Source organism: Vicugna pacos, chromosome 12 (assembly GCF_048564905.1).
Source record: "Vicugna pacos chromosome 12, VicPac4, whole genome shotgun sequence".
NCBI lineage: Eukaryota > Metazoa > Chordata > Mammalia > Artiodactyla > Camelidae > Vicugna > Vicugna pacos.
Genome location: NC_132998.1, coordinates 66,119,257 through 66,144,997, shown reverse-complemented (window position 1 = coordinate 66,144,997; position 25,741 = coordinate 66,119,257). Strand labels below are relative to the sequence as shown.

General features: G+C 59.4%; 1 protein-coding gene across 1 annotated transcript; it reads left to right on the top strand.

Annotated features, from left to right (window-relative positions):
- Positions 1-6,953: 6,953 nt before the first annotated feature.
- IL17REL (interleukin 17 receptor E like) lies at positions 6,954-24,736 on the top strand. The gene is made up of 16 exons (XM_072973754.1): positions 6,954-7,120; positions 10,914-10,941; positions 20,242-20,391; positions 20,605-20,714; positions 20,982-21,096; positions 21,331-21,375; positions 21,628-21,767; positions 21,865-21,936; positions 22,018-22,072; positions 22,575-22,738; positions 22,807-22,851; positions 23,123-23,180; positions 23,314-23,486; positions 23,705-23,785; positions 24,002-24,059; positions 24,604-24,736. Exons 1-16 carry the CDS (start codon positions 7,019-7,021, stop codon positions 24,627-24,629), a joined length of 1,422 nt encoding a protein of 473 aa, XP_072829855.1. The 5' UTR covers positions 6,954-7,018; the 3' UTR covers positions 24,630-24,736.
- The last annotated feature ends 1,005 nt before the right edge of the window (positions 24,737-25,741 follow it).

Genomic DNA, 25,741 nt, shown 5'->3' with positions numbered 1-25,741 from the left:
TGTGTTTGTGTGTGTATGTGTATGTGTGTATGTGTGTTTGTGTGTTTAGTGTATGTGTGTGTGTGCGTGTGTGTGTGTATGTGTGCGCGTATGTGTATGTGTGTATGCGTGTGTGTGTATGCGTGTATGTGTGTGTATGTGTGTTTGTGTGTTTAGTGTATGTGTGTGTATGTGTGTGTATGTGTGCGCGTATGTGTATGTGTGTATGCGTGTGTGTGTATGCGTGTATGTGTGTGTATGTGTGTTTGTGTGTTTAGTGTATGTGTGTGTATGTGTGTGTATGTGTGTGTATGTGCGTGTATGTGTGTGTATGTGTTTGTGCGTGTATGTGTTTGTGTGTGTGTATGCGTGTATGTGTTTGTGTGTGTATGTGTATGTGTGTATGTGTGTGTGTTTAGTGTATGTGTGCGTGTGCGTGTGTGTATGTGTGCGCGTATGTGTATGTGTGTATGCGTGTGTGTGTATGCGTGTATGTGTGTGTATGTGTATGTGTATGTGTGTTTGTGTGTTTAGTGTATGTGTGTGTGCGTGTGTGTGTGTATGTGTGTTTGTATGCGTGTGTATGTGTGTGTATGTGTTTGTGCGTGTATGTGTTTGTGTGTGTGTGTATGCGTGTATGTGTTTGTGTGTGTGTATGCGTGTATGTGTTTGTGTGTGTATGTGTGCATGTGTATGTGTGTATGTGTGCGCGTATGTGTATGTGTGTATGCGTGTGTGTATGCATGTATGTGTTTGTGCGTGTATGTGTTTGTGCGTGTGTATGCGTGTATGTGTTTGTGTGTGTGTATGTGTGCATGTGTATGTGTGTATGCGTGTATGTGTTTGTGTGTGTATGTGTATGTGTGTATGTGTGTTTGTTTAGTGTATGTGTGCGTGTGCGTGTGTGTGTATGTGTGCGCGTATGTGTATGTGTGTATGCGTGTGTGTGTATGCGTGTATGTGTGTGTATGTGTATGTGTATGTGTTTGTGTGTTTAGTGTATGTGTGTGTGTGTATGTGTGTTTGTATGCGTGTGTATGTGTGTGTGTATGTGTGTGTATGTGTTTGTGCGTGTATGTGTTTGTGTGTGTGTGTATGCGCGTATGTGTTTGTGTGTGTGTATGCGTGTATGTGTTTGTGTGTGTGTATGTGTGCATGTGTATGTGTGTATGTGTGCGCGTATGTGTATGTGTGTATGCGTGTGTGTATGCATGTATGTGTTTGTGCGTGTATGTGTTTGTGTGTGTGTATGTGTGCATGTGTATGTGTGTATGTGTGCGTGTATGTGTATGTGTGTATGCGTGTGTGTGTATGCGTGTATGTGTGTGTGTATGTGTATGTGTGTTTGTGTGTTTAGTGTATGTGTGTGTGTGCGTGTGTGTGTATGTGTGTTTGTATGCGTGTGTATGTGTGTGTGTGATGGGTCTGGGTGTGGTTTTATTTTTATCTATTCAACTGGGAGTCTTTGGACATCTCTAACCTGTACACTCACATCATTAATCAATTATGAGAAACTTCCAGCTGTTACTTCTTTAAATATTGCCTCCGCCCCACTCTCTGTCTCCTTCCCTGGGGAGCTCAGGTGGGATGCTGGCTGAAACCTTCTCTAGCCCTACCTCTTACCTCCGTCCACTCTCTGATGTGTTGGCTCCCTGCGCTGCAGTCTACACGTGCCGCCTTCTCTGTCCGGTGGGGACCAGCTCGTCCTGTTCCTGTCGGTGTCTAGCCCAGTGCTCAATCCCATCCATTGAAATTTTAAATTTACTTATTAGAGCTTCATTTTTAGAAGCTCTCCTTTTTAGGAAACTTGGTTACTCTTGACAGTGTCTTCCCTTTGCCTGTAATTTCTAAGTTGCATGATGCCGTGGAGTCGGTTTGTACTGTGTCTGAGACTCTAATAGTTGACGCCTTTGGTCGCGTTTGTGCTACTGTTTCTGTGGGCACTCTCACACTTTATTATAAACAGCTATTTTCTTTGAAAAATTAATCACAGGGACTTATTGCCTTCCTTCCAGAATGTAGGTGAGTCTTTCCCCAACTGGCTTTTGCCCCGCCAGGCCCTCCTCTCCCGGGGAAGGCTGCCCGCAACCTCTCACATTCAGAGCTGGGTGCTCCATGCCCTCCCTGCCCCACCCGAGCCCAGGGGTAAGGGTTTGTCACCCAGGTCTGTTCCAGGGTCAGCCTGGGGCTCCAGTTTCTCTGGGGTTTCCTCCCGTGTTGCTAAGCACTACAGACACTCCTGGCGGTCCCGGGGGGGGCTGTATTTTGGGCTCACCCTTGTGCCAGGTTGTCACTCTTCAGGGGTGCTGCTCTATTGAGGGGTGGAGTGTCTCTCACCCCTCTTGGGGGTGTCTTCTGTGCCCCACACCCCCAAAGCCTTGGAACCTCGAGCCCAGTGGGGGCCTGGTGGGCAAAGCCCCAGAAGGAGGGGCTTCCTCCCTCTCTGAGCCCCATACCCACCTGATCATTCCTTGCTACTTTGCCAGTTTTTTTGTTGCTTTTAAGATTCTTTTCATGTTTTGTGCTCCAGGTTTGGTGTTTTTTCCCAGAAGGGTTGGTCTGGATCCCAGAGTACCAGTCCCTGAGTGGATACCCCGTCCACTTTGGAGCTGCACTCCCCATGAGCCTTAAGCGCCCCCCACCTTCTCTTTTACCCCAGGGTGCACAACACCCGGCTGTCTGGCTTCTCAGCCCCTTGGCCCCAGCCCTAAATGGGACGGCTTCCTTCATCACAGTCAGCTGCCCCTCACCACCAGAGCCTGGCCCTGTCCTCCTCGGCTTGGAGCTGGCCCAGTCTCCATCCATTCTGGCCCTAGGCTGGGCCCTGTTTAGCCCTGGGGTGCACTGATGGGCAAAGCTTTGCCAGTAGAGCAGCCCCCCGCCTCTCTGCCTGCCCGCCTCAAAGCCTCTGTCGCCCCGCCCTGTGCCCGGACCACCTGCCTGCTACAGCCTCGGTGTCGCGCAGGCCCTGGCATGTCCTGTGGGATAGGCTGGCCCCAGCCCCTTGGGAAGGCCCCATTCCTGGGCTGTGCCTCAGCATCTGCTGGAGGCTCAGGGAGCTCTGGGGCTGCTCTGCACAGGGGCTGGGTGGCCCTGCTCCAGCCCACCCCGCCAGACCCGCCTGGGCCCCGGGGAGGAGTGACTTAGCATGGGTCACTGGCAGTGGGCGGCTCTGAGGCCTCGTGTCTCAGCCCATGGCACTCTGGGCAGGCCGCTTCTGGCTGGGCGCCGCCCTGGCTCCAAGGTGGGGAAAGCCTGAGAGACCCCATCCTCCCAGCCCGCCCCCAGCACAAGCTGCAGCAGGCGGGCAGCCAGCCTTCTGAGGCCTGACTCATGGGCCCCAGCATGGCAGGGGTGGGCAGGGAGCTTGCACAGGCCCACTGCAACCCCTGAGGAAGGCCAGAGACCTGGTGGGGAGGCACTGCAGAGCAAGGGCAGAGGCTAGAGGCCCTGAGGATGAGGACAGAGGCCTGTGGGAGGCCTCTTGGAGGGGCATGTGATCCCCCCGCCTGCTGGCCTTACTCATCCTGCGGTGTTGAGGGACTGAGTGAAAATCCTCGGGAAGCAGCAGCTTCTGCATAGCGCTCCTGCCTGTCACAACCACTGCTGGGACCATCAGCCACAAGACCCTCGCCCAACGAGGTCACCACCTCCTGGACCCGCGGGCTGGCATCCTGAGTGGCCAGCCCAGAGCCCAGCCTGCCCGTAAGGTGGATGGCTCCCCCAGGTGTCAGGTGGCCGGTGGGCAGAACAGCTTCACACTGGGTATGGGGGCTCATCCATCATTCTTGGTGAACCCCCAGCTCTGATACTCCGGTCTCACTTCAGCCACTGACCTGCCTGGGGCTCTGGCCGCTGGGTCAGTGCGCTGGCAGTGGGCATGGTGCTGCTGCCCAGTCCTCAGCTCTGGCCCCAGCCCCAGCCTGTTGGGGTCCAGGCCCGAGCTCCAGGGCTGAGCTCAGGAGCTGGGCCCTTCCAGGCATGGCTGTCTCAAGGAGGGCAGGGCAGGTTAAGGGCTAGAGGAAGAGCTGGAGAAATTGTCCCCTATTCAGGCACCCGTGGGATGGGGACCGGAGGACCTGGGTCCCCAAAGTCCCTCCTGTGCCCACATGGCCCTCTGTGGGGCTGCAGGCATCCTTTGCCCAGCCTCCTAAGCAGGGCCTGAGGGGCAGTCCAGGGGTGCTAGGTGGGTGCTGCTGGGCCCTGCTCCTGGGTCCTGCTCCTGAGGCTGGACACCCAGGCTGGCTTCAGGGGTTGACTCGGGGATAGTTGTGGGGCTGTGGGCTCCAGAGATCGTGACTTTGCACATTTCCTCTAGCAACCCCTCTGCCTGCCTCCCCACAGTGGGAGGGCCCGGGCCAGTGCCCCAGACTTACTCCCCTGCCTGGAACCACCCCGGTCTGGGGATGGAGGAAAATGAGCAGGGCTGAGGGTACCTCCCTGATGCCTGCAGCCTTCACCCCAGAGACGCAATGGCCCCAGGGCCTCACCCCTTGGCCTTGAGTGAAGGTCTGGGCTTTCCTGAGAACTGGGGACAGCCAGGTGGGGTCTGTGCGGGATTAAGTGGGCTTGGGAGCCAGCGGGGACTGACCGCCCAGCTAGCCGCTGGTTTTGCAGGAGGTGAGGGCAGCCTTGAGGTGGGCGAGCCTGAGGTGAGCACGCCATAGGAGCACAATCTCAGGGTCTGGTGAATGTGGCCAGAGACGAGGTCTTGGGGCAACAGGCGTGGTTTGTGGGACCTGTGGGCCTGGTCTGGGGTGGTGGACGTGATTTCATGGACCGATGGACCTTGTCTGGGGACCTGTGTGTGGGTTCGGTGGGCGCGGCCTGGGGCTGGGAGAGGGGCCTGGGCAGGTGGGCGTGGTCTGGGCAGGAGGCGCGGCCTGGGGCTGGGAGAGGGGCCTGGGCAGGTGGGCGTGGTCTGGGCTGGAGGCGCGGCCTGGGGAGGTGGACTCGGTTTCACCGCAGGTGGGCGCCGTCTTAGCGCCGCGCGCTGTCTCTCTCTCTCTCCCTCTCTCTCCCTCCCTCACCGCGACCCTCCCAGGGCTACCAGGGGCCCTCCGAGCGCCGCCGTGCCTAGTGTGCCGCTGCTTGCTGCCGCCCGCCGGTGCCTGCAAGCGCTGCAGCTCCTTCCGCGCCGCGATCCAGCAGGGCGCCTGCTTCGTGCCCCTGGGCGGCGGGCGGGGCGGCGGCCTGTGGACCCCATGACGCCGATGACCAGGACCAGACCTTCGCGCCCAGGCCCCGCGGTCTCCAGAGCGTGGCTTGTATTTTGAAAGCCTACACATGGATGAGGAACCTTGTATACAGTTATTTTAGCGAAATTGTGCAATCTTCACTATGGTATTTCTTACGGAGCTCTGCCCCAACGCCCTCCCGCTGCCTGCGCCCCATGCCCGCATCCTGGGCCCCTCGCTACCCATGGGCCACATCCGTACACCCACCCAGGTCCCGAACGGCTCCCCTCACCCCACAACCGGCACCCCCACACCCTGCGCTGGAGGAGGAGGACACCTGCGTGGGCAGGTGGGAATGACAGCTTCCCGTGCGCGGCCTCCTCCCCAAGAACCCCCCTCTGCAGCCCCTCCTTGCTGGAGGGCACCCCCCTGCGCCCCAGTGGTCACTTGTTTGCTCATTTATTCAACAAAAGTCTGGCTGTGCTGGTCCAGGTTCTTTGCACCTAAGCACCTCCTTCCAACCTGGCACTGAGCAAAGGGGCAAAGGGGGTGTCTGCACGGGTCAGATCCCTCAGGCCCTGCTGCAGGGGGGCTTTGGGCCCTCCGGCTTCAGCGGGCCCTGCAGGCTGTGGAGACTGGAGGTGGGGGGGTGGCCCTGCGGCCTCTTTGGTTTCAGGTTGGGGTGTCCCAGTCACCACAGTCTGCAAGGGACAGGGAACCTGCAAGGGGTGGAGAGGGCCAGTTCTTTGTGGACATTGGGAGGGTCCGTAGCCCCCAGTCCTCAGATATAAGACAGGAGCCCAGGGGAGAGGGCCGGTCCCCACAATGCTCCTACCCCCATGGGCCTGGCTCCCCCGTGAAGTCACGTGGCTGGTTTGCCCTCCGCTTCTGATCACCTGCATGTGGCCCCTCGGCACTGAGATGGTATGGGTACAGAGCGCCAGCTGTGTCACCTGGTGTGGGCCTGTGCTGAGACGGCCATGGGGACGGGTGCACTGCGGTGTCTCTCAGGCCATGTGGGGCCTCCTCGCTCCAGGCAGACACAGTGCCATGGACTCATTTGGTGCGGTGGTCCCTAGCTGTCCCCCGTCTCCCTGTTCTAGTAAAGCAGATTGTGGCGCTCGCTCTGGGCCTCAGGCCTAATGACCGAGGCCTGCATCCTCCCGGCCTGGCCTGGGGCAGCGTCTGGACACGCAGCACCAGCACGTTCTCTTCTGACTCACGCATCTCGCTGACCTGGAGGCAGAGGGTGCTCTGGTGACCTGACTCAGAGCAGGGCCAGGCCAGGGACAGCAAGAAGACTCGCGGCTGGACTTCCTGGGCCCCCAAACACGCCCTCCTGCTGCTGCCTGCACCAGGTCACAGGGGTTGCTGTGATCACAGGTGAAGCTGCCAGGACTGGGGCTCCATCCCCATCCGCTCTGCCTCACCAGCACATAGGCTGGGTGCCCAGAGCCCAGCAGTGACCCCCAAGTCCCAGCCCACATGTGTTCTGGACCTGGGGGAAGCAGGGATGAGGCGCTGGCCAGGAGGAAAGGCTCTGGCTCCTGCAACAGGGTGGCAGGATGGCCTGGGGACCCGAGGCCCCGGAGGCTCAAGGTTCCAGGATGTGTCTTTTGTCAGCCTAGAAACTTCATAGGCACCTGGCCAGAGTCCAGGCCTGCAGTGGGAGCCTGCATGGGCGGGAAGTTGTGGGGCTGTGGCCAGCTCACGTGGAGGGGAGTGTCTGCCCCAGGGAGCAAACTCACTCCAGACTCCCTCCTGCTTGTCTTTGGGGCTGCAGCTGTGGGCTGGGAAGGCAAGGGCTGTCACCTCGGGGCACCCTGCGCGTCCTGGCGTCACAGTCACTGTCCGCCGGCCAGATGCTGGTGGGGCGAGCCCTCGCCTTCCTTGCCCTGACCTGGAGTGCCTACCGGAGCCTGGCCATCCCCACGATTGCAGAATGCAGCCTCTCCTGTTCTCAGGTGAGCCCCTGCTCCTCCAAGGCTCTGGTCTTGCAGGGGCCCCGGTTCCTCTACAGGTGGGCACCAGCTCACCACACAGGCAAGAGTGGCAGGAGGGTGCAGGAGCCTCGGGGCGGTGGGTGACAGGAGGCTCGGGGGCCCGGCAGGATGTGTGCCTGACCTTGCAGCGCTGCTCCAGGGAGTGTGTGCTGAGAGCCTGAGGGCAGGGGCGCTGACGCACCTGTGACCTGCCCCTCCCGAGCTCACTGGTTTCATCTCGGGGCGCTGGGCTCCGCGCGGTGGTGTCCGGGCTTGTGTGGCGCCAGGCTGAGAAACGCTTGTCCCGAGTAGGGAGGGGCCAGGGCGAGGGCGCAGCTCAGAAGTGGGGCGTCCGGGGACTTTCATTGTGGGTGGGCTGACGCAGCCTCGCCCCGGGAGGTGGAAGGCGTCCCAACAAGCAGCACTGCACCCTGAAGTGTGCCTGTGTCCCTGGAGGTCCCCAGCGCGAGACGGGGCCAGGCACGGGGTGGAGGACACAGCCCACGGGGATGGGGGCAGGGGTGTCACTGAGAACCTGCTGTGGGCACTCTTCCCGGTGTGGGGATGGCAGGGAGGGAGACGCAGCTCCTGACCCCAGGGAAACGCACAGCAGACCGAGATTTAGGCAGTGGTGACACTGAGGATGAGTGGGGGTGGCCAGGGTGAGGGCTTCTGGGTGCTTCTCAGGGGCAGTGGCTGGGCCCCGGCGGCGCTTGGGGACGCCTGGCCCCCATCAGGAGGAAAGGCAGCTCCAGGAGGCCTGGGAGTGTGTCCAGCAGAGGGTCCAGGGAGTTCACTGAAGGACAGAGCAACTCGGGGGGCTGGGGTCAGGCAGGGCCTCAGGGGCTGGGGCTGGGCTCAGATCAGAGGTGCTGCGACCCACGGACAGGGCCAGGCTGGGGGGTCCTTCTGGCTGCTGGTGGAAACCAGGGGGTGCAGAGGAAACAGCCAGGCACAGGTGGGAGGGGATGGAGGCCTGGACCCTCCCAGTGGAGACAGGAGAGGGGCTGCTTCGGGGTGTCCTTCGGAGGTGGAGCTGGCAGGACTGGGATCCTGGACCTGGGGTGAAGGAGAAATCGAAAATGGACCTTGAAGTGTGACTGTGGCCCCTGGGCTGGTGGGGGACGTGCTTCCTGTGATGGGGGCCTGGGGGGCATGTTTTCAGGGAAGAAAGTCGTTTCTGAAATACGGGCTTTGAGAATTCTATCAGACACGGAGAACCGATGTGGTGGGGGGCAGCTGGGTGCAAGCGGAAGTCAGGGCCAGGCCCCAGCAAAGGTGTGATGGGGCCTCCCTGCTTTGGGACGGTGCGGGGGGGGGGCCGAGCCCAGACCTAGGCTGTGAGAGGGGAAAGAGTCCTGGAAGGACAGGGAGGAGGAAGGGGGCAGAGGAGCTGGAGGAGGGACAGGCCAGGGAAGGAGGAGGCGGTCCACTAGGCCAACAGGTAAGGTAAGGCACCATTTTGGACTTAGCCACCTTGGTGCCCAGCTGGGGCGGTGGGGTTAGGGGATGAGGGGGTGGGGGAGCAGGGGGCAGAAGACAGCCTGCGAGGCCTGGGTGGTCTGCTGGCCACTGAGGGAGGGACATCGGAGAGGGGGACAGGGACAGGTGACCGCAGTGCTGCCTGGGGCAGAGTGGGTGGTCAGGGCCTCTCCTGGGCCACCAGGAGGAAGCACGCAGGACCCCCGCCCCAGCAGGTGGGAAGCTGAGCCCTGTGCTGGGTCCTGTCCGCTGGGGAGCCTGGAAAGTGGGACAGCAGGGTGGGGGGCTCAGACCCCTCCTGATGCCCTCCCACCCGGGAAGCCCCAAAAAAACCCAATGGAAACCCCCAGAGGGTGGGAGCGGCCACTTCTCTGTCTCAGCTCCACCCCCATGAAGGGCCCAGGGCACAGGGCCAGCCCCTCCCATGTCCCCCTCCCCCAGAGGCATGGTTCACAGGTGCTTTCTGACCTCGACCTTTTCCCCTGCAGTTCCCTCTTCCTCCCACGGGGAGGAAGAAACCCCTCCTGAGCGGAGACGGTTCTGTTCTGGGCGCTGAAAAGCCAACACCACATGTACTCACCCTGCACCAGAAACCTAGGACCTCAGCTCCCAGCCTGTGTGGATTTTGGGCTCAGGGAGGAGCAGGCGTCCGCAGTGGGCAGGCAAGGCCCAAGGGCCAGGAGGACACCGGTGTGCCCTTCCCCTCTCCGCTTCCCAGCAGCCCCCACCAGCTTGGGAGGCAGGGGGTGGGTTCAGGCCTCAGGTAGCATAGAGGATGCCAAGGGGTTGGGGGTGGTTCCAAGACTCTGGGGCTGCGAGACGGAGTGATGCTGGCCAAGGATCCAAGCCACTTTCCCTCTCTCGTCCACTCAGGGCCGTGGCCCAGGCCCAGCTGCTGCTCAGACGTGCTGGGTCTGCCCGGCGCGTTCCTGGGCTGGCCGGACTAGGCTGCTCATCCCTGCCCTCTGCCAACCTGCTCAGTCACGTTCTGGACGGGGCATCCAGCTCCTTACCCCCAGGGGCCGTGGGCAGGGCCCCAGGGCCAAGGCATCCAGCCCAGGCTGTGCTGCTCCAACCTCGGTGGGTCCTGTGCAGCTGGAGATTGCAGAGGGGCAGATGTCAGCATCTCAGGGAGATGTCGTGGTCAGAAGACAGGGTGGCTACGGGATGAGAGGCCAAAGGCCAAGAGGGGAAGGCACGGGGAGCAGGAAGGAGCCTTGGTGGAAACGGGCGAGTCCCATAGCTGGGGCTCCGCCAGGAGAGACACCCAGTGTTGCTTCCTCATCTTTATAGACGCACCTCCGTTCCCCGGGATATTAGCGCTGGGCACGCTGGCTAAACCTCAGGGCTACCTTTGCAACTTTTCTGTAAATCTAAAGTTCTTCCAAAATGAAAAGTTTATTTAGAAAGGGAGGTGGAGCTGGGCCTCTGGTAGGGCCTGCCCCACAAGCCCCAGGACAGGAGAGGGCCCCACTTCCACTCCGCGTCTTCCCACCGGTGCTACCGGCGGGGCCCACGGTCGGAGCTCCCGCTGTCACCGCGGAGCTGATCCCCCTGCGGGCCCGGACTCCTGCCGCCTCTGCCGCTGACCTCATACCCCCAAGCTCAGCTGTGGAGCCAGCCCCTCGGCCCACCCGCTGCAGGGGGGCCCGTAGGCAGGGCCTCAGCTATGTCCCACACAGGCCCTGCCCGAGCCTGCTCCCTGGGCCAGAGGCCTGCGGTTCCAGGCCAGTGCCTGTCCTGGGAGCTGCGCGTCCAGAGGACAGGCAGTCTGCCCTCCCCCAGGCCTCCCCACGTGCGGACTCACCGAGGCCCCCGGCCTCCGGACCCCTCTGTGATCTTCCCGTGTCCCCCTCGACGCCTGGCGTGACGTGTGGTTGACGGACGTCTTGACACCCGAGGTTGTGGGCCCCTCGAAGGCAGGCGTCCTTCCCCAGTTTCTTTCCTCTCTGGGCCCCAGCAGCTAGACAGCTCCTGCACAGAGGAGGGGCAACCAGTGCCCCACTAATGAGCGAAAGGGGCCTGCGGGAGCTTTGAATGCCACCCTCCGAAGCTGGGCTTGTTGGCGAGGGGAGAGCGGGGCCTGGAGTTCCACGGGGTCCAAGTCACGTTTACTGAGTGACCCCTGTGTGCAAGGCCTTGGGCCAGGCTTTTGCAGGGTCAGCACCCCCAGACACCAAGGGGCACCCGGGGCTGCGGCCCCCCAGCCCCCCCCATCCCGGGCTGGGCGCAGAGGTGGATGGGAGGTGGTCAAGCCAACCTCTCTCACTCGCTCTCATTGTTCTGTCCCCAGGGCTTCACCTGCAGGAGCCGCGTGAACCGTGAGTACATCTCGGGCAGGGGGACATGCTGCCCTCTGGTCCTTGGTCACCTTATCCTCCCTGGAGCCAGGTCTGCCCTGCGCTGGCCTCCCCCCGCCCACCTCACGTAGCAGAGCGCCGGCCGCCCGCCCCCTGCCCTGGGCCGGTGCACGTCGGCGGCCCCGGCTCACGCTGGCTGTGTGCTTGCTGGATGTGCAAGTCGCTCATTCCTGTCCTCTTGGAATCTACTGCTTTCCAAAGTGGCCACGCCAGCTCCACCCGCACCAGCAATATACAGAAATCCCCATTTTCTCTTATCACCTGTTTCATTTCTGCCCAGTATAAAACGGTATCCCATTTTAAAGAGCTTTATTGTCTTTGCAAACACTGTTGGTATTTGTTAAAAGGGATATAAATGATGCAGGATGCATAAGGAGGAAAGTTAATCCAGCCTCAAAGCCCCTACATGGGAACGAATATTGTTTACATTAGGAAGGTATTTTTGTAGGCCAGTTTACTGCTGGTCGAGTAAACAGATAACAAATATTTTAGATAAACGAAATTACCTTCCGTCATTTAAAATAAGTATTTTATTTAATTTGATTTGAATTTAATAGGAAAAATAAACAAAAGAATTAAATGTTTCTTCACCTCAAGAGGTGTTATATCTACAAGGACCCCCCCACCGAGGTTAAGGCATGGGGTTGTGAGCCGGGCGCACGTCCCCCTCCCCAGGCGTGGCCCACGTCACCGGGTGTCTGACCAGCGGTCAGTGTCTGTTGGCCATTTAGTGGCGTCAGGTCACCAACAGCACTTCTGTTCCTGGACCCCCCCCCAGAGGCTTCTCCAGGGCCACACTCGGTCCTGCCTCCGCCCCAGGGGGGCCGCATCCTGCCTTCTGCCCCACCTGTGGAGCCCGCTCCCGTCCTGCTCTGTCTCCAATCCAGCCACACCTCGTGACGCCTGCTCCTCATCCTGGGTCCCAGTGCGCCCTCGACCCGCAGCCGGGTTCTTTCACATCAGGGAAAGTTCTTCGCTGTTCCACCCTTGGGCTCTCCTGAGCCCTCTGGTCCGGCCTTCAGCCGTCTCTGCCTCCCCCACCACGTCCCGTAACTTCTGTCTTTCTCAGCTGTTTTTGCCCTGATTCTCTCAACCCTCCCAAGTCTCCGTCAGCCGTGTCTCTGACTCCAGTTTCCAGTGTGCGTGCTGGTCCTGGACTGGGCTGTTGGGCTCCCAACTGGTTCCTCGGGTCCACACGCCCCGTCTTCTGGGGCTCCTGCTGTCTGGTGGCCTGTCCGACCCCTAGTTTTTCTGAAGCGTCGTCATCACGACGGAGGCAGTAGAGGAACGTCTCCCTCTGTCCCACGTCCTTCTTCCGTCTTTTGAATCCTACGTTCCTTTCTCTCCTTTCTTCCTTTCACTCTTTCTGTCTGCATCCCACGGTGGCCACTCCTGCCGACCCCCAGGCCCCCTCCTCACTGCCTCTGAACCGGACCTGGACTGCGGGGAGCTGTGTGTGGGCTGGGGGTCAGGTCGCCTCGGACACAGAGAAGCTGGCGGGGCGGTGGGGGTGCAGGGAGGGGCCCCGGGGCCTCCGTGGTGCCCCCTTCCTCCCTCCCTCCTGCTCCCAAACCCTGGCAGCTCCCTTCACTCCAGGGTTGGGGGGGTGTCAGGAATTCCAAGGCTTTGTCACCCCACCATCAGGGCTTCTGGGGTGCAGTCACCAGGCAAGGAGGCCCCTGTCTTCTGCAGCTGTGGCCTCTGGGGAAGTGGCTCCGGCCCGTGCCCTGGCGGGGGGCACCTCTGGCTTTATGACGACGGTTGGTGCTGTCAGGTCTGGGGAGGGGTGCTTTGTGAGGCCACGGCTCTTCCCTCATCTCTGCTTGTGTGTCTCTGATGACACTGAGGCCACATGACTGACCTGCGGACCCTGGGCAGTGTTTCCTGTTTCCGCTGTCACCCGTGGGCCATCTCGGGGTGGCTGTTTCTGCGTCACGGAGAGCACCTCCGTCTTTCTCCCATAGCCTCGTGATGCTGTTCAGTTTTCCACGTGGACGGAATCTTACTTACACGTCTCCCCTTTAAGGATTTTGTGGCATTTCCCCAATCCCGGGGTCATCGAGATTTTTCTCCCTGTATTCCCTGTATTTGTGAAGGCTTTAAAGTTTTGCTTTTCAGGTCCAGGTCTTTATTCTTCTAGAATTTATTTCTGTGTGTGGGGTGAGGTAGGAATTCAGCTGTAACTGTTTGCTACCTGGAAATTCAGCCGTGGCCGCACCACTGACTGATTGCCGCCCCCACCCCCACCCAGGTCTGACTTTTCAGACGTCAGATGTCCAGGCTGCAGGGTTGGCTCCCTGACCCACCTCCACCTCTGAGCAAGGCCACATGATCTCAGCTGGTTACTGACTCCTGGTCCCCTCTCCTTCCTCCCTTTCCTAAATTGTCCTGGGAGGTGATGGCTGTGGTTGTGGCTTCCCTGAATCCTCAGACGCAAAGAGCCCCAAGGCAGCAGAACAGAAGTGGGGCGCAGGCTCCCAGACCCCAGGGATGAGTACCAGACGGGCGGGTCGCAGTGTCTGTGCAGCGGGGCAGAGGGGCAGGCCGCACGCCCTGAACCCCATGGGCAGTGAGGCTGCTGGGAGGACGCAGCCACCTGGAGGGCTGCCCGACTCCTGCCGCGGGGAAGGCAGGGCCCCGAGCTCCGCACCGGGACCCTCGGGGTACAGCTCCACGCAGAGAAGCTCCTAGTGCATCACGGTGAGCAGCCAGGGACAGCAGAGGCAAGGAAAGAAGAGGTACAGGCCGAGGAAGACCGGGGAAAGAGCTAAGAAACAGAACACGCCATCCACCCAGTTTAACACTACACAAAGCCAACAGAAGAGGGCGCTCTGTGGCGTTGGGAAAGCAGGCGGCACGAAGCCTCCGGCTGAATCTCAGGGACGCTCAGCCCACATAAATGTGAGCAACAGAGCAGCATCAAAGATGAGTTCCAGTCAAGCTATGGTAATTGAAAAGAGAATAAGGTAATGTTTTAATGAGTGAATTTAAAACAGAATAACGTCCCGACAGGCAAAGGAAGTGCACCAGAAGGGCGCACTGAAAAAACACTCTGTTACAAAATGGCTTAGAATACTTGAGACAATGGTGCAGGACATTCGAGAACAATAGGAACAAGAACTAGAAATAGTGAGATACCGGGCGACAGCCCTCAGAATCGGAAACAAAGGAAAGCGTCCTTTTAGAGGTGAAGGCTGCTTTGGAGGTAGTGAACGCCCCGAGAGAAACAGAAGGCGAAAAGGAAGGAACATTCGCTTTAATCGAAAAAGAATTTAAAGCAGTGGAAATGTTAGCTGTCTTGATTGTGGTGGTGGCTTCATGGGTGTAGACATCTACCGAATTCATCACAGTGTACCTCTGCAACGTGTGTGGTTTACTGTACAGGAACCAGACCACCATAAACGTGTTTTTAAAAAAGGCAGGTTTTAAACTAGATTAAAACGATGTGTGAACAATGGTAAATGTTGCAGGTAGGCAAAGAATGTCTCAAACGCAGATGACATGAAACCCTGAAGAAAACCGAAGTAGCAGAGAAACACTAAGAACTACGTTCGAGGAGATTAAGCTGCTCCTCCCTTGACACCAGACATTGAAAAGGCAAGCCAAGAATACGGCTCCTGAGTACGTAACACCAAAACTGACTCTGGGCCTTAAAATACCACTTTTCACCAAAATAAACCAGGCAGGGCTTCTGAGGGAAGTGGCTGATCTCCAGTCTGGAGCAGAAAATGTCCAAAAAGATCCTCGGACACCCTGTCACACACGACCGGGGAAGCTCTCGGAGACCGTGGGGGCCTGTCTGCCAGGTGGCCAGGAGGACGCCACTGGCACTTCAGAAAAGAACAAGAACTGCGATGAGTTGCAGCCCGTGTTTAAACCCATGCATTCCTACAATATTGTTGAAAAAGAAAAAAGAGAATCGTTCATCTCTGTGGATGACAGGAGACCAAGTTGTCTTGAGAGCTGAGTAAATAAAAGAAGAGACTCAAGCTGCGAGCCTGTCTTTCTTCTGCGCATGCTCCTGGGTGATAATTACTCCAGCGAATAAATGGAAGCAAAACGACACACCTGTCGTTTCACCGTTTCGCATCCGCGGCAGCTGACGTCAGACGTGGCCAAGGGCCAGACAGCACACGAAGGTCCACACCGGGTCTAGTCCCGCCGAAGAACTCGGCCCTGAGCGCCAGCACGGCTCTGCGTCCGCTGCTGGATGCCAGAAACGCAGGGACGGAGGTTCTTCCGTGCTTTTCGGGGTCTATGTTTCATCTTTACGGTAAAAAGACTTTTCAAAGGGCCTTAGCATTTTGTGTGCCTCCAGCTCTTCAGTATGAAGTTTTGATTGTCAGGTTTCCTGAAAATTTCAGTGGGCATTTTCCAACATGTGTGTTTTCCAAACACCAAGCAGTTAAGTCGGTTCTGACACCATCTACCCAGGGGGAGCCTCAGTTCCCACAGGTTGTGGGCTCCGTCCCGCAAGACTGTCCCCACTGCAGACGCCAACCACAGGAGTCACTGCGCTGCGGAGTGCCCGGCTCTAAACTGGGGGCCCCCACGACCCCCCTCAGTTCAGTTAACTTGGCTGAGTGGCTCACGGAGCCCAGAGGAGCATCTCGCCTGCTAGATTCACACGCGTTTTACCAACGCCTGTGGTCGCTGCTCCTGACCTGACCCACTTCTTCCCTTTGACTTCATGTTTCTCCTTTTTAAAGTACAGCTGTTAGGTCTCCTCTTAGTAAAGCCTCTGTGATAGGTTTTTGGGTTGTGTTCTTTTTAGGGGGGCGGGGGAGGTAATTAGGTTTTTGTTTATTTATTTATTTTGAGTGGAGGCACTGGGGATTGAACCCAGGGCCTTGGGCAGGGAAAGCACACGCTCTACCCCTGAGCTGTACCGTCCCCATCCCGTGATACTTCTTAAATCTTTGAATGAGACCAGGTGTATTTCCTTGTCCTTAAGTATTTGTGATGAACTCTTGGGTTCCCAATTATTTCCGTACAGTAACAATGAATTATTTTCCCCATTTTGAACCACAAGTAAATCAGCGTGTCTCCGCCTCGCTCATCCGTCCTCTCTGTGCTCTGTCCCCGTCTCCTAAGCCCAACCCGGGACAAGCATGTGTTCCTGCGTTTATGCACTTCCGTGCGCTGGGCGACCCCTCCTCCGCATCCATTGCGCTTCGCTGCACATTTCATCACTTTCCATGGTCACCGTGCTCTTCTAGGGTTCTCTCTCTGTTTCTTTTTTCTTTTTTTTCTGGTTTGGATCCTTTCTTTGTTTGTCTGGGGTAGGTCTTTGGTTTTTTCCAGAAAAGGTCAAAAGATGCAGACTTCTCGTTTCCTGCACAGAGGAGGAAGTTTTCACACGCACGAAGGACAACTTAGACAGAGAGAGAATTCCAAATCACAGTTGCTTCTTTTAAGGACACTGCGTGCCCAGCTCTGCTGGTGACCGTCCACACGGAGGGAGCATCGGCCAGGACAGAGTTCTCCTCACCCCACGCTGCCCAGCCCCTGGCTGGACCACGAACCCCTGTGGCCAGGCAGGGACTCCGCTGCCTCCTGCAGGTGGCTCTCCTCCGATTCTGGCTGCTGCCCTTGGGTGGTGACCCTCCAGCAGGCTCCAAATCATCCATTTGATGCGACACCTTAATTCCATTAGCTCCCTTGGGGAGCCAAGGATGCAGTGTGGGGGCCACACAGATGTGGGCCATCATTTAGAATTTCACCAACGGGGAGGATTTTATCACCAACGCTCTTTAGAACTGCCAGCACGTGTTGATAATTACAGGCAGACCAACCACTCATTAGCTTTATCATTTTTTAAATCTCTGTCGATCTGGTGGGGGGAAGCAGTTGGAAGCCTCTGGGCCCCTCGCCCCTGCCCCCGAGTCTACCCCTCCTGCCACTGAGGGCAGGAGGGCACTCATTTTACACTGGGTGGCTGGTTTTCTCATTATTGAATTTGGAAAGTTATTTATAGATTCTGAACAGAAGTTCCTTATCAGGTGTACGATTTACAAATATTTCCCCCAGTCTGTGACTTGCCTTTTCCTTCCCTTAACAGTGTCTTTCAAGGAACAGAAGTTTTAAATTTTGATGAAATCCAATTTGTCACCTTTTTTCCTTTTATGGGTCATGATTTCAGCAGCTAGGACATTTTTGCCTCACCTAATGCACCAAGGTTGTTTAAAATATATTATCTTTTAAAAGCTTTATAGTTTTAGGTTTTACGTCGAGGTCTACAGTCCGTTTTGAGCAAACTCTTGTGTGCCGTGATTCACCGTGGACATCCCCCTGGCCCAGCACGATTTATTGAGAAGACTGTCCTCTGCCTGCTGAGCTCCTGGCATGTTTGTTGAAAATCAGTTGTCCGTAGGTGGGCGGGGGTAGAATTCTAGGTCAGCGGATTTTGTCTCTCTGTCCTAGAGGTCTTTCTCCATCACCTTGTCACTTGCATCGCGTCATCCTGATCTTCGTTCCTCTGTACATAGCGTGTCTTTTTCCTCTGGTGTCTTTTAGTTTTCTCTTGATCTCCCGCTTTTGAGCAAACTGATCCTGGTGTGCCTTGTAATTTCTTCATATTTCTTATCATTTGTCTAGCTTCTTGGATCTGGGAGTTACAGTTTTCATCAGGTTTGAAAATTATCTCATTTCTTCAAGTGTTTTTTCATCACCCCCATTTCTTCTGGGACTCTATCATACATTAGGTCATTTGAAGTTGTCTTATAGCTCAGCAATACTCTGTTCTATAGTATCACCATCATCATCATCATAACCACCACCACCATCATCATTGTCATCACCATCGCCGCCACCACCATCACCATCATCACCATCACCACCACCACCACAATCATCATCACCATCACCACCATCACCACCATCACCACCATCATCACCATCACCACTATCACCACCATCATCATCACCACCACCACCATCACCATCTCTCTCCATCCACTTTTGGGTGTTTTCTATTGCTATGTTAAGTTCCCGTCTTTTTTCTCCACTGGCTAATCTGTTATTAATCCAGCTGATGTACTTTTTCTTCTCAGACATTGTAGTTTTCATCCCTAGAAGTGGGACTTGGAATTTTTAATCTTTCATGTCTGTAATTAACTTTTTGAATACAGTTATAACTGTCTCAATGTTCCTGCCTACTAATTCTAACATCTGTGTCAGTTGTAATTCATTGATTTTTCTTCTCATTCTGGGTTATATTTTTCTGATTCTTCTCATGGCTTGTAATTTTTTATTGGATGGTAGACATTGTGATTTTACCCATTTTGTGCTGGATATATATATTTTTTCACCTTACAAATGTCCTTGAGCCTTTTCTGGAATGCAGTTAAGTTACTTGGAAACAGCTTAATCTTTTTGAGGTCTTTCTTTTAAGATTTGGTTAGGTGAGACTAGAGCAGTTCTCTGTCTAAGGCTAATTGTTCCCCCTACAGAGGCAAGACTTGCGTACACTGTGCCCGTGGCCTGTGAATCCTGAGGTTTCTGGCCTGGCTGAGAGCAGGGGTATCCCCGGTCCTGTGCGGGTACAGAATGCTGCTCCCTCAAACCCCTTTAGCTTGTTCTCTCCCTGCCTCTGGTAGCTCCTTACACCCATGTGCTCACTGATGCTCTGCTGAACACTCATTGCCCCATTCTTTCTGCATCACTCCTTTGGCTCACGCTCGATCTTCAGACTCTGGGCCCTGTGGTCTGCCCAGACTCTCTGCCCCATTTCTCTACTCAGGGAGGGTGCCAGGTACCCCCAGATGCCCCTCCCTCTGCCACCACCTGGAAACTCTCAAGACAGCAGAGCGCTCATGGGGCTGCACCTCTGGGCCATCACTGTCCTGCCTTTCCGCCGTCCAGTGTCTTGACACCATTGACCCACACATCTTGTCTGGGGCCCAGGCTGTTTGTGGCAGGAGGGCAGACCTGGCCCCTGTGACTCCACTTTTGGCCACAGCGGGATCACAGTGCTGGGTTTCTTTCCCAGGAATCTTTCAGACCTCGAGGTTCCTGCTGCCATTTTGAGTGGGTTTCTGAAATGGCCAAGTGGAAGCTCTGCTGAGTGACGGGCTCCACAATGGCCCACCGGCAGCCTGTTGTCTGGGCCTCGGAGGCAGTGCCTCTGCCCAGCTCCTACAGGCAGGCCTCCTCCACTGCCCACCTGCTCATGTTGGGCTGGAAAGAATTCCCTGAGTTGAAGCAGCTGGGGGCCCCAGGGCTGGGGGGACGGCTGCCCTCAAGTCACAACCTCCTTTCAGTGCTAAGCCGGCTTGGCCCTCAGGGAGCCTCATTCCTGCTCTGCTGTCTCTGCAGGGAGCCCGGCCTTCAGTGCACCCTCTTCTCTCCTCCCCTCCTGTTACATGGATGTAACAGTTCAACCTGGTCCCTCCTGTGCGTCCTGGGGGAGATGGACCGTGGGCCCAGGGCCTCCTCCCTTCACTTCCCTTTGAGCGTCAGCCCATTGTGGTCTTCCTGACATGCTCCTCAAGTTTGCCAGGGCCTGTGCCCCCAGAAGCACCACTGAAGGCACACCGCCCCCTTCCTGGGCACACTGTCCCAGCAGGGGTTACCCCCCCGTCTGCCGCATCACCAGGCCTGAGTGCAGGGGGAACCTGGGCTGCCAACCCCATGGGTGCAGGTGTCCCCAGGGCATGGTGACTCCCGAGGAACTAACTCCACTGACCCCAAGGGGTCTGCCTGCAAATCCGGCCTCACCAAGGCAGAAAACACTGCTCAGCATCCCTGTGCTGAAGGTGACAGCCCAGGTCCCCACACAACACTTGTCTGGCCACAGCTGCCCATGCCCTGACCAGGCCATCGGGGCCGGTCCCACCTGTGCCAGCGCGGCCATCTGCCCAGGAACAGAGCCCTAGCTGCGGTGACCTGGGGTATGTCCCAGGTGCCCCCAGCAGACCTTTCCTGTTGCTCATCTTTGAAGTCAGTGGGGCTGGCCATCTGGCCCAGGATGGGCTCCTCTGCCCCCTGGCTGACCAGGCTGGCCAGTAGCTATGCGTTGTCAGGAGCAACCTGCTCCTTGGACCTGGGCGCTACTCCTGACGCCCAGCGGACAATTCTGCGTGTGGCTCAGGGTGGGCCCACCGCTCCCCAGGGGCCTGGTTCCCTGATGGTCTTGGGGCAGGGAGGACCCTCCCTGGCTATGTAGCCCCAGAACTCCCCTCCCCCTGACCCGCCCAGCCACCCACAGGGCCTCATGCAGGCGCCAGGACCTATGACACAGCCTCCTTATCCCTTCCCCAGGAAATATGTTCAACAGCTTCTGCCGGCAGCCCCCCACATCCATGTCCAGGTCTGTACTGGAGACCCTGACACTCTCCACAGCCATGAAGTGTCCCCCCCACGATGACTGCTCCCTGCTTCTGCGCGTGAACGCCTCCCTCACGCTGCACGGTAAGAGGCAGCCTCGAAGGGTGGTGCTGGCTTCCTTGTGGTGGTGCTGACACCCAGGAGGTGGGGCAGTGGGCTCAGGGCTCCTTTAATACCATGACCAGCTGGGAGGTGAGGGGGGGAGGGGAGGGCTGGGGGTTGGGGGATCCTGCTAACTGCACTCAGAGGAGGGGAGGAAGGGGTCTGACAGCCCTGCCGGCCCCTCCCTTCACCCAGAGAGCCTACGGGGCCTGGAGGCCTGCTCCACGAGCCTGGACACCCAGGAGGCACAGTGCCAGAGTGTGCGGGTCCGCAGGGCCTCCCGTCAGCTGCAGGTGGGGCGGCAGGTGAGGCCCAGGTCTGACCAGGACCCATCGCAGTCCAGCCGCAAACCTTTGCCAGGCAGCAGTAGCTGCTCCCAGGACCACTCCAGTCTGCCCTCGCCTCTTGGCCACCTGATCACAGCCTGTCTTGGGGTCCTGCCACCTAAGGCCCAAGGAACGGGCACCCCTCCTCCCCACCCCAGACCATGCATTCCAGCTGTGTGAGGTGGAGCTGGCCAGGGTGGGCGGGCAGAGGCCCCAGGTGCACCGGCTCACACCTGTCCCCCCCAGCTCCAGGTGCACTTTGACTGCTTCGAGGTGAGCGTGGCGCAGAGCCTCTATGTCACCCTGAGGACTGTCCCCCACTTCTGCGGGGTCCAGCTGGACCAGCAGTACCATGTGGAAGGTGGGAGCCCATGGGACCAGCAGGGGCACGGCTGCAGTCCAGCCTCCAGGGACTGACGGGATGGGACTCACCCAGGGCAGGGGCAGGGCTCCCAGCAAGTGCATTTGGCTTAATTCCTGGTTGCGGTCCCCCTGGAGAGGAGGGACTTCGGAAGCCACATGGACAGAGGCCCAGCTGGTGGGGCGGCCTTAGGGCAGAGCTGGCTGGGCCCACTCTTGCCCCTGCCACTTGCAGACTGCAGAGACGAGGACGTGCGGAGGAATATGCCCAACTGCTTCGGTGAGGCCCCCTCCGCAGGCAGGGCCCCGGCCCCGCGGCCCTTGGGAAGACTCATGTTGTGGCGGCACCCACAGGCCCCGCCCCGGGATCTCCTGCCCTCCCCACTTGGGAAATCACGACGGGTCCTGAGGGGGGCGACTCCCTAGTGTCTGGGTCTAGCCCGGGCCACCACCCCCAGGCTTTCTGGACAGGTGGAGCCCTCTGCCTGGTGACCTCTGGCTCAGCGTGACCCCACCTGCCGCCCTCCTACAGCTGGGAAGCTCTCCTACTGGGTGGACCACAGCCGCAAGGTCGTTCGGGTGCAATTGCCAGAGGCCCCCGGGGGCCCCGACTACTACCTGCGGCTCTGCCTGAAGTGGTTCACCTGCGAGGACGCCGGCGCAGCGGTGCGGGTGAGCCCAGGCCAAGCCCCGCCCCGCCCCCGCCTGCCCCGCCTGCCGCCAGACCTCGCTCGCCACGCTGGGTCGCTGAGCTCTTCACTCGCTGCAGGTGACGGCCAGCAGGGTCTCCCGGAGCGTTTCTCTGCCCTACAGCCAAGAGCTACCATGCTTGTGCCTTGAGGTCAGTGAGGGTGTGGCCTTGACAACAAGTAGGGGACAAAAGGATGGGCAGACCCTGCGCTGACCCGAGCCCCTCCCTCAGGGCTGGTCTGCGACCCCGGACGCGGTGCGGATCCAGACCTGCCCCTTTGAAGATGGTAAGTGCCCTGCGGTACCGAGGGGAGGGGGAGGGGTGGGGAAGGAGAGAAGGGTGGGCGGCGGGCGGGTCCGGCGTGCATGCCCAGCAGGGTGGGGCCGGCCTGGTCCAGCTGGGAAGGCTGACGTTAGAGGGGCTGAGGCAAGGGGGCAGGTCCAGCCTCAGCCCTTGAGCCCCCTTCGGACGGCAGGTAGCCAAAGCTGTGTCGGGGCGAGCCCACTGGGGGGCGGAACCTGTGTATGGATATGAGTGTGCATGAGCGTGTGCGTGTCCCTGGCATAAAGCCATGACCCGGCTCGCCGGGAAGAACCACGTCTGCGGGAGGGGCTCTCTGAGGTGGGGCACGTGCTCTTGGCTCTGCTCAGCAGCGTGGCGCAGGCAGAGTCCCCGGCAGGGCCCAGAGACCCACGGGAGAAGGCACTCAAGCAGGTGCTAGGTCCTGTGGCCCACTGGCAGCTGAGGGAGAGCCCGCTGACTCGAGCCCTGGGGGAGGGTCCCTGCAGACACAGAGATACTGTGGGACGCCATCAGCTACCACCCAGGGAGCCGGGCGCTGAGCTGGGAGCCCGCCTGTCCTGTGAATGGCCATGTGAACCTGTGCTGGCGCCCGGGGCCAGGGGCCCACTGCCTCAAGCTGGAGCACTCAGGCCAGCCCGCACATGGCAGGGTGAGTGCCCACCAGGCAGGGATGGGGGTGGGTATGGATGGCCAGAGCCTGATGTGAGCCTCCCTCAGGTGCGGTACCCACTAGTGGACCCACAGCCCCAGCTCTGCCTGAAAGTGAGTGGGCAGCCATGGGCACAAGCAGGGCGTGGGGAGGGGCCTGGGGCATGGGGGCAGGGACCCGCTGCCACACACCCCCCAGTGCCTGGTCCAGCCCCCCAGTGGCCCCTCTGACCCCTTCCTGGCCTGATGGTGGGTGGAGCTAAGGGTTTTGCAGGGGGCGGTGTGGAGGGGACCAGTCCCAGAGGGCCGTGAAGGAGCCCAGCCTGTTCAGGCCCCACTGTCCCTGCACCTGCGGCCCCACCCCATCTCTCTGGCCTCCCTGCAGTTCTCCACGAGCCTGGGCTTCCGGGTGAGGTGCCCTTTCGAGAAGCTGCTCTTCCCAGGTGAGCCCTCTGGTGGGGCCTTCACAGTGTGGTCACTTGTGTCAATGCCTCTTGTCAGGGAGGGGAGACAACAGGGTGCCTGTCAGTGGGAGGGAGGAGGGGACCGCTGGGCCTCATCCCTCCACCCCTGCAGCCTGGAAGATGACCACCCAGCCAGCACCCTCTCCCGGCCACCTCCGGGTCGCCTTCTTCTCGCCCAGCCCCGCCAGCTTCCAGGTGTGCCTGTGTCACCAAGGGAAGACGTGGCCCCCTGCCTGCCACAGAGTTCTCCGGGCCATGCCCCTCCCTCCAGCCTCAGTGAGCCAGGTGGGGTTGGCACTGTCCTGGGAGGGGGGCTGACCCCAGCACGTCCCTGCTTCCTGACCACCTCCCACAGGGCCCAGAGCCAGCCCCTGGAGGCCGCCCTGCAGGGAGGATGCTGAGAGGGCCAACCCATGCACCATGCACAGCTGTGGGCGTGTGGGACATTGACATGGCATAGCCTGGTCTGCACACCCACACCTCTGACCCCCTTCCCGGCCCAGGGTGACCGCACAGAGGACCCTGCAGTTGCCTTCGTGGACATTCCCAGGGATGATGCCTGTGCACCCAGCACCTGCATCCAGGTGGGTGGTACTGCCCTGCCCAGCCCTCACCCACCTCCTCCACCCCCAGACCTCAGGGGAGCTGCCACCTCCCACAGCTGCCCCAGGGCCCTGGCCTGCTCTGGGGGCCCCTTCATCCCAACAGCTTCTCCAGGAGGGCGTTCCGGGGGATGTGGGCAAGGTGCAGGGCAGGGCTGCAGGCTGTGCTGACCCGCTGACCCCCTCCCCGGCCTGCAGGGCTGGAGGACTGATGTCCACTTCTCTGCCCCCCAGCAGCTGTGCAACCTCCAGTGCGGTGAGTGTCAGAGCCAGGCCTCAGCCAGGGGGGTGCAGGCAGGACGTGCACTCGGGGGCTGCAAGAGGCCAAAGGCTGGACCCCAGCCTCTGCTCAGAGCCTGGCCCCCGGCACCACTGTCTCCCACTGTCTGGGTGCGGGTGGGAGACTGGAGACTGGAGACTGGTAGGGGACCCAGGGGCCACCCGTCTTGGAGTCAGGCCAGGCCCTGAGCCAACTTGGAGGCAGTCTGGCCTGGCCCTGCCCTGACCTGGGCAGTCAAGGCCCCTCCAGGGCCTCCAAGCGCCCAGCCCTGGCTTCACTGTGTTGGGGTGGGGGCTGCTCCCTCCTCCTGAGCATCTGCCGCCCCGACCAGGGCTCCGGTCCCAACTGCCCACTAATTCCCTTCGCCCACCCAGCCCCTGAGGCCCAGGCTCCTGAGCAGTCCAGGCTCAGCTCTCCCTCCTGCCTTCCGACAGACACTCAGGGCAGGCTGGGGGTGGGAGGCACCCCATATGAGGCTGGTGCTGGGGGCCTGAGCCAGCCCTTCATTCTCTCTCCCCAGCTGCCACCCAGGGGGCAGCAGCCTGAGGCCATGTGTCTCATCAAGAGGAAGCAAGCGCCAGGGCCCGATTGCTGCGGTGTGGGGGGGTCAACTCACGTCTGGACACCCCAAGCCTCAGACAGTGAAGCTGGGCCTCAGGGTGTAGGGGTGGTCTCACCTGGCCCCAGACCGTGGGGTGCATGTACCTGTCAGCTCTCCAGAGGCCTGCGGCTCCACAGGGGCCCTTGGTCAGATGAAGGACCTCCAGTCCTCCTGAATCCCCTGAGTGGGTGACAAGAGAATGGCTGGGTGGGGTGCCCCCCTCCCCAGACGACCCAGCCCCTGGCCTGCCCTGTCTCGGTGTGGTCTAGGCTCCCTCTGGACAACCAGTGGTCACGGCCAGCATCCCTGGCCCTGAGGACAAGGGCTCTGGAGTGCAGGGTGTGACCCCCCCACCCTTTGTGTAGTTGACCCGATCCCATGGGCCCAGGATCATCTCCACTTCCTGCCCAGAGCACCCACCCTGCACCAGCCCTCCTGGAGGCCAGACCATCTCCACTCCCCAGGCCCCTCACCAGGCCAGTCCAGTGAGGGCTGGTTGCCTCCAGTGGCCCTAGGCAGGAACCATCTGCCAGGACGCGCCATTCCCAGATGTGTTGCACTCACGGAGGGCCACTGTGTGCTGTCTGTGCTCAGAGACCACAGAGGGACCCCTGGTCCTGCAGCATGACTTCTGTGCCCTGGGACAGGGGTCACTCAGCAGTTGGCTGGCTTACTCTGCCCTTGTGGGACTCTCCCGCCGGCTCACAAGGACCACCGAGGTGCCCTTCTCAGGCTGCCGTCTGGAGTCCCCGCCACCTGACTGCGGTGCACACAGGGACAGGCACCCCAGGCCAGTCAGCGGCAGGTGCACTCCTACCTCTGGGCCCTGGCTTGGCTGTCCCTCCTTCAGCCGCTATGGGCCTCTGAGCCTTCTCGTCCCTCCATTAGTGGGGCTGCTGCCCCCAGCTGACCAGGGGGTGGGCAAAGCCAGCATGTCCCCTTGCTCAGTAAACACCTGTCCGCCTGGCTTGCCTCTTCCCTTGAAGACAGAAATGGGGTCTGCAGGGCAAGGTGGCCCCCTAGGGTGGGGGTGGGAGGACCATGGGGCCCGGTATAC